This window comes from Cherax quadricarinatus, chromosome 96 (genome assembly GCF_038502225.1).
Source record: "Cherax quadricarinatus isolate ZL_2023a chromosome 96, ASM3850222v1, whole genome shotgun sequence".
In the NCBI taxonomy this organism is placed as follows: Eukaryota; Metazoa; Arthropoda; class Malacostraca; order Decapoda; family Parastacidae; genus Cherax; species Cherax quadricarinatus.
This window is the reverse complement of record NC_091387.1, coordinates 9,261,312-9,281,776: the sequence shown is the minus strand read 5'-3', so window position 1 is coordinate 9,281,776 and position 20,465 is coordinate 9,261,312. Positions and strand designations below refer to the sequence as shown.

General features: G+C 39.2%; 1 protein-coding gene across 2 annotated transcripts in view; it reads left to right on the top strand.

Moving 5' to 3' along the window:
• The window catches only part of LOC128701709 (oxysterol-binding protein-related protein 3), a 347,084-nt gene that overhangs the window by 87,756 nt on the left and 238,863 nt on the right, over positions 1–20,465 (top strand). For both annotated transcript variants that reach the window (XM_053795571.2, XM_053795569.2), the window contains exon 9: positions 7,753–7,905. In XM_053795571.2, the coding sequence (XP_053651546.2) occupies positions 7,753–7,905 (153 nt within the window). The remainder of the gene's footprint in view (positions 1–7,752; positions 7,906–20,465) is intronic.

Genomic DNA, 20,465 nt, shown 5'->3' with positions numbered 1-20,465 from the left:
GGTTTTACAACGAAAAATACCTTGAAATTGAGCTCAAAGTAGCAGAAATGTTCGATTTTTACCAAAGTTCAAAAGTAAACAAATCATGCCAAGCGTCCAATACACGTCAACTGGTGAGTCTAATATTCTTTTACAAGTGCGCCGATATTATTTATACCATTTCTACACTAATGCAGTAGTCTGCATAACAGTAAATCTTATTATTTTTGTGAGAATAAAAAATCAAAGTGGAAAGCAAAAGAAATGTAAGAGGGGCCTGGGGATGTGACTAATGAACAGAGGAAATGTTATTTTAGTGCCAGGAATGTCTTTCTTGTTTATTCTGGACCCTATTTGGAAATTGGCATCTTTTGAAATTTGTGTGAAATTGGCAAAATTGCTAAATTCTGACCACTTTATTGGATAGTTAAAATTGGTAAATGGGTGGTTTCTTGTACTCATTCGATAGAAAAAACAGAGTTCTAGCGAAATAATTATGATTTTTGTCGACTAGTACACTGGAATTGGCCGAAAATAGGGCTCAAACTGGGCAAAATCGCCGATGCATAAACCTCGTCGAGACCGCTAACTTCACGAGAGCATAATTCCATAAGTTTTCCATCAAATTTCATACTTTTGGTGTCATTGTGATTGGGAAAAAATTCTCTATCTTTTCATAAGAATTTTTTTTTTTTTTTATTTTGGCGAACCTGAGAACAAGTCTCTGAGAGGGCCTGGCGACCTTCAAAAGGTTAAATGACTGTGAAATGGAAACTAGGGAATTTTTTCTTCACTCTTGGGAGGATTACTGCATACGTAATAAGGCAAATAGATTACTTGGATACACAAATAACCCGCACATAGAAGAGAGGAGCTTATGACGACGTTTCAGTCCAACTTATACCATTTACAAAGTCACACTAATGAAAAGGCGAGAAGGAGGGAGTATATACAGGCCTGGAGGTGGTGGTAGTAGTAGTGGTGGAGGTAGCAATGGTAGTGGTGGAGTCAGTCAAATACTAAGAAAGAGGAGCACTGCAAGGGAGCTAGGGGCCCACAGAGGGTAGGAGCAAGAACACAGAGGGGGGGAAAATAATGAAAACAAATACCCAAGGCAGAAGAAAGACAACACAAAGGCGAAAGAGGGAAGGGGAAGAGGGAGAAGAAGAAAAAGAAATCAGGTTAAGTCATGGGTGTTCTAAAATTTGGAACATTTAACAATGTAGTGGGAAAGGAAGGCATCTACAGAGACAAAGCCAAGACTAAGATTCATACAAGGAAAGTTGTGTATAAGGGAGGATTCAACCAGACGGTGACTGTGGAAGTATGGTAGACAGTTTTAGCAGAAGACCAGTCAATAGGATGACTGTGATCTCTGACATGACAGAAAACAGCATCCTATTGACTGGTCTTTTGCTAACACTGTCTACCATACTTCCACAGTCACCGTCTGGTTGAATCCTCCCTTATACACAACTTTCCTTGTATGAATCTTATTCTTGGCTTTGTCTCTGTAGATGCCTTTTTTCCCACTACATTGTTAAATGTACCAAATTTTAGAACACCCATGACTTAACCTGATTCCTTTTTCTTCTTCTCCCTCTTCCCCTTTCCTCTTTCTCCTATGTGTTGTCTTTCTTCTTCCTTGGGTATTTGTTCCTTCATTATTTTCCCCCCCTCTGTGTTCTTGCTCCTACTACCCTCTGTGGGCCCCTAGCTCCCTTGCAGTGCTCCTCTTTCTTAGTAGTATTTGACTGACTCCACCACTACTACTACTACTGCTGCTGCTGCTGCTGCTGCTGCCGCCGCTGCCGCCACAGCTGCCACCGCCGCTGCCACCGCCTCCTGACCTATATATACTCCCTCTTTCTCTCCTTTACCCCCTTCTTACAACCTTTCCTAGGCCAACCCTTACCCTGCCTTCCCTCCACTACAGATTTATAGACTGTCATTCTATTTTGTTCCACCCTCTCTACATGTCCGAACCACCTCAACAACAACTCCTCAGTCCTCTGGATAATACTTTTGGTAATCTTGCACCTCCTCCTAATTTCCAAACTACAAATTCTCTGCATTATATTCACATCACACATTGCCCTCAGACACGACATCACCACCTCCAGGCTTCTCCTTGTCACATTATTTATTTTTTTTTTTTTCAACAAGTTGGCCGTCTCCCACCGAGGCAGGGTGACCCAAAAAAAAGAAAGAAAATCTCCAAAAAGAAAATACTTTCATCATCATTCAACACTTTCACCACACTCACACATTATCACTGCTTTTGCAGAGGTGCTCAGAATACAACAGCTTAGAAGCATATACGTATAAAGATACACAACATATCCCTCCAAACTGCCAATATCCCAAACCCCTCCTTTAAAGTGCAGGCATTGTACTTCCCATTTCCAGGACTCAAGTCCGACTATATGAAAATAACCGGTTTCCCTGAATCCCTTCACTAAATATTACCCTGCTCACACTCCAACAGATCGTCAGGTCCCAAGTATCATTCGTCTCCATTCACTCCTATCTAACACGCTCATGCACGCTTGCTGGAAGTCCAAGCCCCTCGCCCACAAAACCTCCTTTACCCCCTCTTTCCAACCCTTTCGAGGACGACCGCTACCCCTCTTTCCTTCCCCTATAGATTTATATGCTTTCCATATCATTCTACTTTGATCCATTCTCTCTAAATGACCAAACCACCTCAACAACCCCTCTTCTGCCCTCTGACTAATGCTTTTATTAACTCCACACCTTCTCCTAATTTCCACACTCCGAATTTTCTGCATAATATTTACACCACACATTGCCCTTAGACAGGACATCTCCACTGCCTCCAACCGTCTCCTTGCTGCTGCATTTACCACCCAAGCTTCACATCCATATAAGAGTGTTGGTACTAATATACTTTCATACATTCCCTTCTTTGCCTCCATAGATAACGTTTTTTGACTCCACATATACCTCAACGCACCACTCACCTTTTTCCCTCATCAATTTTATGATTAACCTCATCCTTCATAAATCCATCCGCCGACACTCAACTCCCAAGTATCTGAAAACATTCACTTCTTCCATACTCCTCCTCCCCAATTTGATATCCAATTTTTCTTTATCTAAATCATTTGATACCCTCATCACCTTACTCTTTTCTATGTTCACTTTCAACTTTCTACCTTTACACACATTCTCAAACTCATCCACTAACCTTTGCAATTTTTCTTTAGAATCTCCCATAAGCACAGTAAGTACTTCTTTTACAACCCCATCTATAAATATATTAAACAACCATGGTGACATTACACATCCCTGTCTAAGACCTACTTTTACCGGGAAGTATTCTCCCTCTCTTCTACATAACCTAACCTGAGCCTCACTATCCTCATAAAAGCTCTTTACAGCATTTAGTAACTTACCACCTATTCCATATACTTGCAACATCTGCCACATTGCTCCTCTATCCACTCTATCATATGCCTTTTCTAAATCCATAAATGCAATAAAAACTTCCCTACCTTTATCTAAATACTGTTCACATATATGCTTCAATGTAAACACTTGATCTACACATCCCCTACCCACTCTGAAGCCTCCTTGCTCATCCGCAATTCTACATTCTGTCTTACCTCTAATTCTTTCAATTATAACCCTACCGTATACTTTTCCTGGTATGCTCAGTAAGCTTATTCCTCTATAATTTTTACAATCTCTTTTGTCCCCTTTCCCTTTATATAAAGGGACTATACATGCTCTCTGCCAATCCCTAGGTACCTTCCCCTCTTTCATACATTTATTAAACAAAAGTACCAACCACTCCAACACTATATCCCTCCCTGCTTTTAACATTTCTGTCATGATCCCATCAGTTCCAGCTGCTTTACCCCCTTTCATTCTACGTAATGCTTCACGTACCTCCACCACACTTGCATTCTGCTCTTCTTCACTCCTAAAAGATGGTATACCTCCCTGGCCAGTGCATGAAATTACTGCCTCCCTTTCTTCCTCAACATTTAAAAGTTCCTCAAAATATTCTCGCCATCTACCTAATACCTCCATCTCCCCATCTACTAACTCCCCTACTCTGTTTTTAACTGACAAATCCATACTTTCTCTAGGCTTTCTTAACTTGTTTAACTCACTCCAAAATTTTTTCTTATTTTCATTAAAATTTCTTGACAGTGCCTCTCCCACTCTATCATCTGCTCTCCTTTTGCACTCTCTCACCACTCTCTTCACCTTTCTTTTACTCTCCATATACTCTGCTCTTCTTATAACACTTCTGCTTTGTAAAAACCTCTCATAAGCTACCTTTTTCTCTTTTATCACACCCTTTACTTCTTCATTCCACCAATCACTCCTCTTTCCTCCTGCCCCCACCCTCCTATGACCACAAACTTCTGCCCCACATTCTAATACTGCATTTTTAAAACTATTCCAACCCTCTTCAACCCCCCCACTACTCATCTTTGCACTAGCCCACCTTTCTGCCAATAGCCGCTTATATCTCGCCCGAACTTCCTCCTCCCTTAGTTTATTCACTTTCACCTCCCTCTTACTTGTTGTTGCCACCTTCCTCTTTTCCCATCTACCTCTTACTCTAACTGTAGCTACAACTAAATAATGATCCGATACATCAGTTGCCCCTCTATAAACATGTACATCCTGGAGCCTACCCATCAACCTTTTATCCACCAATACATAATCTAACAAACTACTTTCATTACGTGCTACATCATACCTTGTATATTTATTTATCCTCTTTTTCATAAAATATGTATTACTTATTACCAAATTTCTTTCTACACATAGCTCAATTAAAGGCTCCCTATTTACATTTACCCCTGGCACCCCAAAAATTACCTACTACTCCCTCCATAACATTTTTACCCACTTTAGCATTGAAATCCCCAACCACCATTACTCTCACACTTGATTCAAAACTCCCCACGCATTCACTCAACATTTCCCAAAATCTCTCTCTCTCCTCTACACTTCTCTCTTCTCCAGGTGCATATACGCTTATTATAACCCACTTTTCACATCCAATCTTTATTTTACTCCACATAATCCTTGAATTTATACATTTATAGTCCCTCTTTTCCTGCCATAGCTTATCCTTCAACATTATTGCTACTCCTTCTTTAGCTCTAACTCTATTTGAAACCCCTGACCTAATCCCATTTATTCCTCTCCACTGAAACTCTCCCACCCCCTTCAGCTTTGTTTCACTTAAAGCCAGGACATCCAGCTTCTTCTCATTCATAACATCCACAATCATCTCTTTCTTATCATCTGCACAACATCCACGCACATTCAGACTTCCCACTTTGACAATTTTCTTCTTCTTATTCTTTTTAGTAATCTTTACAGGAAAAGGGGTTACTAGCCCATTGTTCCCGGCATTTTAGTTGACTTTTACAACACGCATGGCTTACGGAGGAAAGATTCTTATTCCACTTCCCCATGGATAAATTATTTATTATGGACTCTAATTTTAAATTGGTATATACTTAATTTTGTGTGAAATTTACCAGATTACCAAATTCTGATCACTTTATATTGTTGTTGAAATAGTTGAATTGGAGATTTCTTGTACTCAGTCCATAGAATGCAGGGCATACTAACAAAATAGCTAAGAATTAGCCTAAAATAGTATACAGTGGCAAAATTGCAAGTGCATAAATTATGCCCAGATCAGTAATTTTGCTCCCACATAATTCAGTAAGCTTTCCATCAAGTTTCATACTTTTAGTGTCATTACCTACAGAAAAAGATTCTTTACCTTTTCAAATTTTTTTTTTTTTTCAACATGCCGGTTGTCTCCCACCGAGGCAGGGTGACCCAAAAAGAAAGAAAATCCCCCAAAAAAAGAAAATACTTTCATCATCATTCATCACTTTCACCTCACTCATACATAATCACTGTCTTTGCAGAGGCGCTCGGATACGACGGTTCAGAAGTCCCTCCAAACTGCCAATATCCCAAAACCCTCCTTTAAAGTGCAGACATTGGAGAGTTGAAACAGTTAGAGAACTCTGGTCTCTGAAACACACAATGAAACCCAGTACATTTATAGTTTTTTTTTATATTTAAGTTTTTATTATTGACAGTTTCAAGTTTGGCGAGACCTATATAATGATTATGATGATGATAATAATAATAATAATAGAGTTTTTATGAGGATAGTGAGGCTCAGGTTAGGGTGTGTAGAAGAGAGGGAGACTACTTCTTGGTAAAAGTAGGTCTTAGACAGGGATGTGTAATGTCACCATGGTTGTTTAATATATTTATAGATGGGGTTGTAGAAGAAGTAAATGCTAGGGTGTTCGGGAGAGGGGTGGGATTAAATTATGGGGAATCAAAATGCAACATGGGAGTTGGACACAGTTACTTTTTGCTGATGATACTGTGCTCTTGGGAGATTCTAAAGAAAAGTTGCAAAGGTTAGTGGACAAGTTTGGGAGGGTATGTAAAGGTAGAAAGTTGAAAGTGAACATAGATAAGAGTAAGGCGATGAGGGTATCAAATGATTTAGATAAAGAAAAATTGGATATGACATTGGAGAGGGGAGTATGGAAGAAGTGAATGCTTTCAGATATTTGGGAGTTGATTTGTCAGTGGCTGAGTTTATGAAGGATGAGGTTAATCATAGAATTGATGAAGGAAAAAAGGCGAGTGGTGCGTTGAGGTATCTGTGAAGACAAAAAACATTATCCATGGGGGCAAAGAAGGGAATGTACGAAAGTATATTGGTACCAACACTTACATGGGTGTGAAGCTTGGGTTATAAATGCTGCAGTGAGGAGGTGGCTGGAGGCAGTGGAGATGTCTTAAGGGCAATGTGTGGTGTAAATATTATGCAGAGAATTTGGAGTGCGGAAATTAGGAGGATGTGTGGAGTTACTAAAAGTATTAGTCAAAGGGCTGATGAGGGGTTGTTGAGGTGGTTTGGTCATTTAGAGAGAATTTAACAAAACAGAATGACTTGGAGAGCGTATAAATCTGTAGGGGAAGGAAGGCAGTGTAGGGGTCGTCCTCGAAAAGGTTGGAGGTAGCGGGTAAAGGAGGTTTTGTGGGGGAGGGGCTTGGACTTCCAGCAAGCATGCCTGAGCGTGTTAGATAGGAGTGAATGAAGATGAATGGTTTTTGGGACCTGACGAGTTGTTGGAGTGTGAGCAGGGTGATATTTTGCAAAGGGATTCAGGGAAACCAATTAGCCGGACTTGAGTCCTGGAAATGGGAGGTACAGTGCCTGCACTTTAAAGGAGGGGTTTGGGATATTGGCAGTTCGGAGGGACTTCTGAACTATCATATCTGAGCGCCTCTGCAAAGACAATGATTATGTATGAGTGATGGTGAAATTGTTGAATGATGATGAAAGTATTTTTTTCTTTTTGGGTTTTTCTTTCTATTTGGGTCACCCTGCCTCGGTGGGAGACAGCTGATGTGTTAAATAAAAAAATGGTAATTTTTATTTCTACAAGTACATGATTCAACTTATACAGACCATAGTTGACATAAATGACATACTATATAGAAAGTTCCTGGTTATGCAGAGCATTTCTGGCAACTTAGGTTAATTTTGTCCCCAGGATGCAACCCACACCAGTCATCTAACACTCCCTGTGGATCTGTATAGACAGCACATATTATGTACATTACTTGCCATTTTACAAATAGACTGTTATGTGAATTTTTATATAGGTACAGTAGTTTAACATAATCAAATCAATTACTGGTTAAAATATTGTTGTAATTTGATGTCCTCAGCATGGAGAACCTACAACACCATCAACAAAATCAAGAAGAAAATTTCGTTTGCGCAAACACAAATCTAATAAATCAACGAGTGGGGAGATAACCATCAGCACGAGTCCTGGGAAAGGTGCCCCTGATCAAATTGATGCTGTCGTACCTTCACTGGTAAATACATTTTGTTTTTTGACTATACCCTTTTTTTTTGTCTCTTCTTAAAGCTATGTATGGATCCTGCCTCCACTGCATCACTTCCCTGACTATTACATTTCCTGACAACTCTGTGACTAAAGATTCATCTGAGTCTTCCACTTCCAATTGTGACCCCTTGTTGCTGTGTCCCATCTCTGGAACATCCTGTTTCTGTCCACCTTGTCAATTCCTCTCAGTATTTTATATGTCATTATCATATCCCCCCCATCTCTCCTGTCTTCCAGTGTCATCAGGTTGATTTCTCTTAACCTCTTCTCGTAGGACATGCCCCTTAGTTCTGGGACTTGTCTTGTTGCAAGCCTTTGCACTTTCTCTAATTTCCTTATATGCCTGGCTAGGTGTAGGTTCCAAACTGATGCTGCATACTCCAATATAGGCCTGACATACACGGTATGCAGGGTTCCTAATGATTCCTTTTCGAGATGTCGGAATGCTATTCTTAAGTTTGCTAGGCACCCATATGCTGTGTGTACTTGCCTAGTTGTGGTTGCAGGGGTTGAGTGTTTGGAGTGGAGGCAAATTGTTTTTAGGACCTGACGAGCACTGGAGTGTGAGCAGTGTAACATTTTGTGAAGGGATTCAGGAAAATCAGTTAGCCAGACTTAAGTTATCGAGGTGGGAAGGACAGTCCCTGCACTCTGAAGAAGGGCAGGGATATTTGCTGTTTAGAGGGACACCTGAACTGTTGTATCTGCGTGCCTATGGCAAGACAGTGATAGTGTGAATGATGGTGAAAGTGTTTCTTTTTCAGGTCACCCTGCCTCAGTGGGAGATGGCCATTGTGTTTAAAAAAATACCTGAACCATTCATAGTAGCGTTAAAAATGCTAAAAGACATTTTCATGGCAAAAGCACTCCACAGAAATAATGTCTTTAATTACTAAAAGCTCTAAATCACAAATTTGATAAAAAAAAAAATGGTCAAGATGTACACAGTGGAAAAAAAAATTACTGAATTCTTATTTTTTTTTTTTTTTTTTTTTCTCAACAAGTCGGCCGTTTCCCACCGATATTTCTGAGATGTTTCTTATATTCTGAGTGATCAAACCTTCTCAACAAGTTGATGAGTAAGTCACATATGCAACAGTTGGGTATCTTTATTGTTGAAACGTTTCACCTACACAGTAGTCTTCTTCAGTCAAATACAGATAATGGTTTGAAGGCAGCAGCAGTGGCGAGGTAAAGATGTCATCAGTCTATCAACCTTGGAGAAACTGAGATACCCAACTGTTGCACATGTCTCTTACTGATAAATTAGACACATGTGCAACACTTGGGTATCTTTAATGAAGAAATGTTTCTCCACACAGTGGCTTCATCAGTTCATACAAAGGAGACTGGTGAACAGGAGTAGTTGGAGGTAATCAGTCCATCAATCTCGAAATGAATACCAATTTCTTTTCAAGATTGATGAACTAATTACATGGATTCAAGGCTGAGGGACTGATTACCTCAAACTCCTCCTGTTCTTCACCATTCTTCTTTGTATGGACTGATAAAATGCTGGTATCTTTATTCTATCTTTATTCTACCTATTTTATCCCTCTTGTATTCTTTGATTCACCTCATCTTTCATAGACCTGTCTGCTGACATCCACTTCCAAATACAGTATCTAAATACATCCAGTTCCTCCACACTCCTCCTGATTTGGCATCATTACCAACACTTTTCTTGTTACTCTTATCACCTTGCTCTTTTCTATGTTCACTTCTATTTTTTTTTTTTTTTGCACATTCATAACATCCCCAGTCTTTGTAACATCTCTTTAGAATCTAAAAGTATTGTCACTGGGAAAGAGTACACATGATGACTCCCACTTTGTATCATATTATCTTTAAATCCCACATCCCAACACCCCAGTGTTCACTTATTGTATAGCCCCATTTATGTATATATTAAACAACTATATTGACACCACATTCTTGTCTAAGGCTTAATTTTATAAATAATACTAATATAAATACTTCATTTCTAAATAGTTTATCCTGAGCCTTAGACTGCATACAAACACTCTACCACTTTCAGTAGCTCATTGCTATATATTTGTAATTTTGTAGCCTTGTGGTATTTCATTGTGGGATTTGTAACCTTGTGGTATTTCATCCTTTATATTTAATTTATCACATAATGGTTTTAAGTTTCCTAGAGTTGTAACTCACACTGCATTGTTCTGCTGCACTGTTTTTGAAAAACTTTTAAATAGCCCTTTGGCACCATTTATTTTTTAGTTTTGTAGCTGTGATCTCTTATTACATTTTATACACTTGTTGGTGGTGCTAGGAAATGTTCCATATCAGTTCTTATATATACTTTGATAATCTTATATGTGGTTATTATGTCTTTTCCTTATATCAGGCATTGAAAACATGTCTTGGGCCAGTAGGCTGTTGATGGGCTAGTAGGCCTGTTGTCATGTTCCTCCATTCTCATGTTTGTAAGCATTTTATTTTATAGCTTTGGAAGCCATTTTGTAGCTTGGCTTTTAACTTTATCAAGCTTGCCAACATCTCTCTCTAAGGTTCAGACATCATACCATTAGTTCATATCACAGTTTTAATTAACATACATTGTGAACACCTTATTTAGTAGTTCACCATCCTTGGTAAAATATGTTAGTATTTGATTTAAGTATACAGAAAGGCCCTGCTGATACAGCAGGTTGGGTTCTGGGCTACTGTTGTACATGACGGCCCTGCTTATACAGCAAGTTAGGTTCCAGACTACTGCTGTATAGGAGGGCCCTACTTACATAGCTAGTTAGGTTCAGGCTACTGCTGTAGTACAGTAGCCTGGAACCTAACAAGCTATATAAGTAGGGCCCTCCTGTACAGCAGTATCCTGGAACCTAACCTGCTGTATAAGCAGAACCCTCCTGTACAGCAGTAGCCTGGAACCTAACATGGTATATAAGCAGGGCCCTCCTGTACAACAGTAGCCTGGAACCTAACATGGTGTATAAGCAGGGCTCTCCTGTACAGCAGTAGCCTGAAACCTAACATGGTGTATAAGCAGGGCCCTCCTGTACAGCAGTAGCCTGGAACCTAACATGGTGTATAAGCAAGGCCCTCCTGTATAGCAGTAGCCTGGAACTTAACATGGTGTATAAGCAGGGCCCTCCTGTACAGCAGTAGCCTGGAACCTAACATGATGTATAAGCAGAACCCTCCTGTATAGCAGTAGCCAGGAACCTAACATGGTGTATAAGCAGAGCCCTCCTGTACAGCAGTAGCCTGGAACCTAACATGGTGTATAAGCAGGGCCCTCCTGTACAGCAGTAGCCTGGAACCTAACATGGTGTATAAGCAGGGCCCTCCTGTACAGCAGTAGCCTGGAACCTAACATGGTGTATAAGCAGGGCCCTCCTGTACAGCAGTAGCCTGGACCCTAACCAGCTATATAAGTGGGGCCCTCCTGTACAGCTGTAGCCTGGAACCTAACCTGCTGTATAAGCAGAACCCTCCTGTACAGCACTATCCTGGAACCTAACATGGTGTATAAGCAGGGCCCTCCTGTACAGCAGTAGCCTGGAACCTAACATGGTGTATAAGCAGGGCCCTCCTGTGCAGCAGTAGCCTGGAACCTAACCAGCTGTATAAGTGGGGCCCTTATGTACAGCAGTAGCCTGGAACCTAACCTGCTGTATAAGTGGGGGCATCCTGTACAGCAGTAGCCTGGAACCTAACCTGCTGTATAAATAGGACCCTCCTGTATAGCAGTAGCCCGGAACCTAATCTGCTGTATAAACGGGGCCCTCCTGTAAACAAATTATGCCATTGGTAGATATTAGTGATGCACAGCTGACCTGTGTTGTTTAACCCTTTGACTGTTTTGGTCATATATATACGTCACCCTGCCTCGGTGGGAGACGGCCGACTTGTTAAAAAAAAAAAAAAAAAAAAAATATACGTCTTACGTGCCACTGTTTCGGACGTATTTATACGTGTAAATTCTAGCGGCTTCAAATCAAGCGGGAGAAAGCTGGTAGTCCTCCATGTGAGAGAATGGGTCTGTGTAGTCAGTGTGCACCACATAAAAAAAAATCCTGCAGCACGCAGTGCATAGCGAGAAAAAAAAACTGACCATTTTTTTTGGATTAAAATGCCGACTTTGAGGTGTATTTTCATATAGTATTTATAGTTGTATTCTTGTTTTCATGGTCTCACGTGATAAAATGGAAAACATATTACAGAAATAGAGATGATTTCGATTAGTTTCACGATGAAAACGACCTCGAAATTGAGCTCCAAGTAGGAGAAATGTTCAATTTTTACCAATGTTCAGGAATAAGCAGATCGCACCACACGTCCAATACACATCAACTGGGGAGTCTGATATTCTTTCTCTAGTGCACTGATATTATTTATACCATTTTTACAATAATACAGTAGTCTGCATAACAGTAAATTTTGTATTTTTTGTATAAATAAAAAATAAAAATAGAAAGCAATAGTAATATAAAAGGGGCCTAGAGACGTGACTAATGAATAGAGGATATGTTATTTTAGTGCCAAGAATGTCTACATTGTTTATTCTGGACCCTATTTTGAAATTGGCATCTTTTTCAATTTGCGTGAAATTGGCCAAATTGCCAATTTCTGACCACTTTATTGGGTAGTTCAAATCGGTAAATGGGCAGTTTCTTGTACTCAACTGATAGAAAAAATGAAGTTCTAAAGAAATAGCTATGAGTTTGGTCAACTGGAACATCGGAATTGGCTAAAAAACAGGGCTCAAAGTCGGCGAAATCGCCAATGCGTATATGTTGCTGAGATTGCTAACTTCGCGGGAGTGTAATTCCGTGAGTATTCGATTAAATTTTGTACTTTTGGTGTCATTACCATCGGGAATAGATTCTCTTATCATTTCATAAGAAAATTAATTTTTTTTTTTTCAAAAATTTTGCGACATAAAATGACAGTTTCAGAAAGGGGCTTGCAGCAGTCAAAGGGTTAAGGAAAAAATGAAGCAGTGGTAGCTGTAAGGGATGGCAATAAGAAAAAGTTGAGAGGTAAAGTATTTACTGGAGTTTATCAGTGACATGTTAGAAAGATGGAAGGAAGAGGCAATAATACTGCCACCACTGGTTGAAGTCGTGGGAAATATAAATTATAAGATAAAAGAGGGGTGGAGATATGCTGTATTTTTTGAACTGTAGTGTCTGCACACCTCTGGCAGGACAGTGATGAAGTGAGTGATGATAAGTGTTTTTTCTTGCTGCGGTGGGAAACAGTCGATGTGTTAAAAAAAAAGATAAAGAATACAGATGTGGTATACACAAATAACCTGCACATACAAGAAAGGAACTTATGACGACGTTTCTGTTCGACTTAGACCATTAACCAGTGTGCCTAGTTAATGGTCCAAGTCGAATCAAGACGTTGTCGTAAGTTTATCCTATGTGTAGGTTATTTGTGTGTTGTTTCAGTCACGATATTGTGGCCTTTTTGTTCTTCACAGATGTAGTAATGCAAAATTGTTAGAAATACGATGTATGCAGAAGAGAAAATGTTTGTGAACTTTTCTGCTGACTCTTACCATAGTATCATCCATATATGTGTGTGGTAGGCATCAAAAAGAGCTGTGATAGATAAGTCAAATTTTTGAATGGAATTAGACTGAAATTTAGCAACAGTGAATACCAAATAATACACCTTTAATATGATTATCGGGTTTATACAGCTTCTCCTCACTTAGCGTCATACTCGTTTACCGATGACTTGGACTTACGGCAGGCTCTCTGACCAGTGTGCATACCTAAATAAGGTATATTACAGCTGATTTCTTCTATTCTGTTTATTACAATGTATAGTACACTGCTGTATAAACATTTAAAAATATACCAGAAATGTTATAAATGGTGCAGAGGTGACATTAAAGCAGTATCAAAGATGGTTGACACAGACCCACTACCATCGCTAGTGCACTCAGCTCACACACTGAGGTCCGGAGTTCACATCTCTGGTACGGCTGGATAACATTAGGGACATGTTTCCATAAGACACCTGCTGTCCATGTTCACCCATCAGTATAAAATGGGTACCTTGCTGTTAGTGGACTGGTGTGGGTGGCATCCTGGGTGTTAGTGGACTGGTGTGGGTGGCATCCTGGTACAAAACTGACCTAATTTGCAGGAAATGCTCTATAGTAGTATGTCATTGATGTCAGCTATGGTCTGTATACCTTGTACATGTAGAAATAAAGATATTATTAAATAACAAAAAAAGGCACAATACCGTGACTGGAACAATACACAAATATCCCGCACATAGAGAGGAGCTTCTGACAACATTTCGGTCCGACTTGGATCATTTATAAAGTCACACCAACAAAAAGGAGAGAAGGAAGGAGTATATATAGGCCAGCAGACATTGATGGGAGCAAGAGAGGTGGTGGTGAAGGTAGTAGTAGTAGTAGTAGTGGGGGCAGTCAAATACTAAGGAAGAGGAGCAGTAAGGGATCTAGGGGCCCACAGAGGGTAGGAGCAAGAACACGGGGGGGGGGGGGGCTAATAAAGGACAAATACCCAAGGATCCATGGGGAAGTGGAACAGAATTCTTCCTCCGTAAGCCATGTGTGTCGTAAGAGGCGACTAAAATGCTGGGAGCAAGGGGCTAGTAACCCCTTCTCCTGTATATATTACTAAGTTTAAAAGGAGAAACTTTAGTTTTTCCTTTTGGGCCACCCTGCCTCGGTGGGGTATGGCTGGTATGTTGAAAGAAAGAAAAAGAAATTACCCAAGGCAGAAGAAAGAAAACCCAAAGGAGAAAGAGGAAAGAGGAAGTGGGAAGAGGGAGAAGGGGAAATAAGAATCAGGTTAAGTCATGGGTGTTCTGAAGTTTGGAGCATTTTACAATGTAATGGGAAAGAAAGGCACCTACAGAGGCAAAGCCAGGACTAAGATTCATACAAGGAAAGTTGTGTATAAGGGAGGATTCAACCAAATGGCAACTGTGAAAGTTAGAAGTAGGGTAGACAGTTTTAGCAGAAGACCAGGCAATAGGATGACTGTGATCTCTGACATGACAGAAAAGAGGATTGTTGGTGTCGGCATGGAAAGTGACAGATTTTATGTAAATAAAGAATGATAGGAAACCGCGTGAATAAATAAGCAAACAAAAGATTGAACATGAGATTGAAGAAAGTATGAAAGAAGTGAATGTACAGTGGGAATGGTTGTATGTAGAGATGGGTGTATGGAAGATGAAGTGAATCATAAAGTGCATAGTAAGAGAAAGGAACAATGACATTGGTAGGGTGTTGAGGTGTCTGTAGAGAGAAAGAGTTTATGGAAGCAGACTGTACCAGGGTACACTTGTATAGGGGTGTAAACTATGGTTTTTAAACATTGTAGTGAGGAGCAGATTGGAGACAGTGGAGATGCCATGTTTCAGCTAGGTTTGTAGTGTGAATATTATGCAGAGAATAAGGAGTGTAGAAATTATAAGACTATGGTAGTTTGAAAAAGTGTATTTCAGGGATCACAGGAATTGCTGTTGAGATGCTCTGAGCATTTAGAAGGAAGAGATAATAGTTTGGTCCAGAGGGTGTTTAAATACAGGGTGGCTGGATGCTGGGGTGAGGGATGTCCTAGGAATGGATAAAGATGGTTTTAAGTCATAGGGGCTTGATTATCCAGCAAGTATATGTGAACATGTTAAATTAGTGTGTGGGGACAGGTGGTTTTGGAATTTGATGTGTATTTCAAAACTAGACAAATAAAACTGAACATTACCATCCTCACTCAGGGTTCTTGTTCTGTAATGATAAATGTGCAAAACAGGTAATTTGAGAGAACTGAAATAAAACTGAGGTCAGGTCACACAACCAGACCTCAGTGTTAGCCTTCTCGTGAGATGCTCCCTCTGGCTTCTATCAAGTCAGGTCTCCCTTGCTCCTCTGACATCGAAAATTCAGGATAGCTTCTATCTTAGCCACTTAATACTTTGCTTTTGTTGGTGCAATTTATGCTGTAGTGTAGGAATGCCTCTTGCAAAACAGTGGCGGAGTGAGTGATGATGGAAGTGTTTCTTCTTTTCTTGAGTTACCCCGCCTTGGTGGGAAACGGCCGATGTGTTAATGAAGAAATATATAAATATTCTCTGTTCTAGTTAATGTTGTGAGCTTTGTCTTGGATATACTGTAATATACTATAATATAACAGTGTTAATGAGTTAGACACTTGTGCAATACTTAGGTATCATTGTTGTGGAAATGTTTATCATTGTTGTGGAAATGTTTAACCAACCAATGGCTTCCTTAGTCCAGTACAGAGGCAGCCGCTGGTTGTCAAAAAATTTTCACAGGGAAGATACTTAGATGTTACGCAAGTGTCTAATTCATCAGTTTGTTGGTTCTCTGAACCAGTTGTCTACGTAACACTGTTAGTTTGAGCATATCTTGCAGATCTTTTGTGTTCCCTCAGCCTAATGTTCACAGATCTTTTGTGTTCGTTCAGCTATGTATTCACAGATGTTTTGTGTTTGTTCAGCCTAATATTCACAGGTCTTTTGTGTTCATTCAGCCGTGTATTCACAGATCTTTTGTTCCCTCAGCCATGTATTAACAGATCTTTTGTGTTTGTTCAGCCATGTATTCACAGATCTTTTGTGTTTATTCAGCCTAATGTTCATAGATCTTTTGTGTTCCCTGAGCCTAATGTTCACAGATCTTTGGTGTTCAGTGAGCCTAATACTTCTACTTGTGTACAAACATCTACCAAATCAGAATGTTGTAAGATATTTTAGTGTAGCATTTTTGTCATTGTCACTACAGTAACCTGTTATTGTTATGTCTTAATTCTTTTCCAGCACCCTTATTGGTTCTGGAGTGAATTGGTATGTAAGTTCTTTGTCATAGAAAGCATATCATTGATCGCTTTATGTGCACATATAAATTTTTTCATATAACAAGTTAATTTAGCTTTAGTAAACTTCTATTTTTTAAGAAAATTAGGCTTATGCACCCAGTATGTATTTTAGATTTTCTGAACTTTTACATAGGCAGCACATATATGCTATATATATGTATTTAAGGTAGAATTTGTATGTAATATAGCTCCTGCATTTTTCAGCTTGCAAATTTTGCCTTTGGTGTTTATTGCATTTAACATTTAACTTGAAATTGCAGATGTTATATTAGGTATGATAATTGATTATGGCACAGTCGTAAAGCATAATTAAAAATTTGGGGTAATTATACATTTTAAAAAGTTTGACAAATTCCTTTCCATGATTGCAGACTTAATATTAATGTCTTATGAAAATTCTGGAATATAGAGGTAAGTTTTACAAATATCCTGTGCAATGTTTTGTTTATTAGAGTATATTTTGATTTCACAAATAGAGCAGGTAAAGGTGATAAAAGAACATGAGCAAAATAAACAAGAACCGGATTGACAGACACATACACAAATAACCCGCACATAAAAGAGAGAAGCTTACGACGACATTTTGGTCCGACTTGGACCATTGACAAAGTCACTTTGTCAATGGTCCAAGTCGGACCGAAACGTCGTCGTAAGCTTCTCTCTTTTATGTGCGGGTTATTTGTGTATCGTTCCAGTCACGGTATTGTGCCTTTTTTGTTACTTATTGACAGACACAACCAGATTGACAGACACAACTTGATTGACAAACACAGTAGTCCCCTTGTATCTACAGGGCATACGTTCCAAGACCCACCGTGGATACATGAAACCGCGGATAGTAGTGAACCTTGTATATGTGTCATTTTTCATTTACATACATACCAGGCCAGGCCACGGTGCCCTGTGGCCTGGTGGCAAAAGCTCTCTTCAAATGGTGAGGGCCAGAGTTCAATTCCCGGTGTAGAGGTGGAAACATTGCACTTGTTTCCTTACACCAATTGTCTGTGTTCACCCATCAGTAAAATGGGTACTTGGGTGTTAGTGGACTGGTGTGGGTGGCATCCTGGGTGTTAGTGGACTGGTGTGGGTGGCATCCTGGGTGTTAGTGGACTGGTGTGGGTGGCATCCTGGGTGTTAGTGGACTGGTGTGGGTGGCATCCTGGGTGTTAGTGGACTGGTGTGGGTGGCATCCTGGGTGTTAGTGGACTGGTGTGGGTGGCATCCTGGGAGAAAACTGACCTAATTTGCGGGAAATGCTCAGCATAACAAGTGGCTTTCTATATAGTAGTATGTATGTCATTGAAGTCAGCTATGGTTTGTATACCTTGTACATGTACTTGTAGTAAATAAAGATATTATTATATTTTTTTTTTTTCAACAAACCGGCTGTATCCCACCAAGGCAGAGTGGCCCAAAAAGAAAAACAAAAGTTTCTCTTTTTAAATTTAGTAATTTATACAGGAGAAGGGGTTACTAGCCCCTTGCTCCCGGCATTTTAGTTGCCTCTTACAACACGCATAGCTTACGGAGGAAGAATTCTGTTCCACTTCCCCATGGAGACTATTATTATATATTATTATATTATGATAAAGATTTACCCTTTCAGGGTCCGTGCCGTAGATCTACGGCTTTACGTTCAGGGTCCAAACCGTAGAACTACGCCATGAGCTCAGCTCACTCTGATATGCTGTGAGTGATAAATTTGGGCCTAGATATAAGAGAATACATCTATGTGGTATGTGTGCACCACATAAAACAAATCCTGCAGCACACAGTGTATAATGAGAGAAAAAACTGAGATCGTGATTTTCGATTAAAACAGCGACTTTGCAGTGTTTTTTCGTGTTTTTTATAGTTGTATTTGCGATTTCTTGGTCTCATTTGATAGAATGGAAGACATATTACAGAAATAGAGATGATTTTATTTTGATTGGTTTTAGCACTGGAAATGGCTTGAAACTGAGCTCAAACTAGCGGAAATGTTAAATTTTTGCCGATGTTCAAGAGTAAACAAACGACCTTACACATCTAATACACGCCAGCTGGTGGGTCTAATATACATTAACAAATGTGGTGATGATGTTTACACAATTATTATAATATTGCATAACAGTAAATCTTCTATTTTTTGGTTTGAATAAAAATTTTGGACCCTATTTTGAAATTGGAATATTTTGAACTTTGTGTTAAATTGGCCAAATTACCAATTTCCAATCACTTTATTTTGTAGTTGAAACAGTTGACTTGGCAATTTCTTGTGTTCAATCGATAGAATAGAAGTAATACTAGTGAAATAGCTAAGAATTTGGTCGACTGGAATAATGTAATTGGCCTAAAATGGGAGTCAAAGTTGGCAAAATCTCTGATTCATAAATATCGCTGACATATCAAAATTTGCGAGAGCATAATTTCGTCAATTTTCCATCAAATTTCGTACTTTTTGCTTTATTACCTTCAGAAAAAGATTCTTTACCATATCATAAGACAAAAAAAATTTTTTTTTTTTTTAATTCTTGGACCCTGGTGTGCACTTTGAAATTTGTCCTCTGGACCCTGAAAGGGTTAATTGATAAATTATGCACAAGTGGAAAATTTTCACTTTTTCACTGATGAGAAGCACTTCACAGCTTCTCATAGGCTTTGAACAACTGCCACCATCACTACTTTGTGCTTTGAGGCCTTCATTAAGCAAAATTAAGGTTATTTTAACCCTTTCAGGGTCCAAGGCCAAAATCTGAAGTCACGCACCAGTGTCCAAGAAATTTTGAAAAAAAAAAAAATTATTTTTTCTTACAGAATTAAAGAGCATATTTTTGTGAAGGTAATAAAACAAAAAAAATTAGAATCTGATCAGTACTTACCGAGATACAGTGCCAAGAAGTTTGTAGAAAATGATGTGGTGGCGGCAACATCGACGAATTCCACATACGCGTATTATATTATTTTGTTGTTTTAGTTGTTTTTTCTTTTCTTTTCCAATTTTTTTCTATTCCTACTAACATTTGGGGCCTGAGAGACCAATACTGTATATAATTTATATATATAAACTCACTGTATTGAACACAATAACCGCACTAAAGTTATTATCATATTATTGTTTACCACTGTTGTTTATTACAATAAACATGCACAAATATTGTATAATACTAATGTTCTATCATATATTTACATATTTACAATCACTGGACATGGTTTTAGAACTGCTGGAGCTTGTGGAACTCCTTGAAACAAGGCACCATGCACAGAGGCACCTTACATTCCTCACACATAAACCGAGTGTCTTTGCGTCTTTGTTGCCGTCGTTTTGTTTGTGCACAGACAATGCATCTCTTCTGAGCAAATTTCTTTTGAGTTGAAGGAAGCTGTATTATGAAATGATCACCTTCTCTTCTCAAACGCTTGGGTATATTGTGATGAATTCGAGGACCATGTTGTATTGCAGGTGTTGTTACCTGGTACTTCATTATGAGTTGTCTGACAACAGACAAACAAAATTCACCATACGGTGGTCTGTTACCAGTCTTTATTTGGTACATATTATATGCATTCAGCATTGAAATGTCCATGAGATGGAAGAAAAGTTTCATGTACCACTTGTAACTCTTACGAACACAGTCAACAAAACCAATCTGCATGTCACACTTGTCAA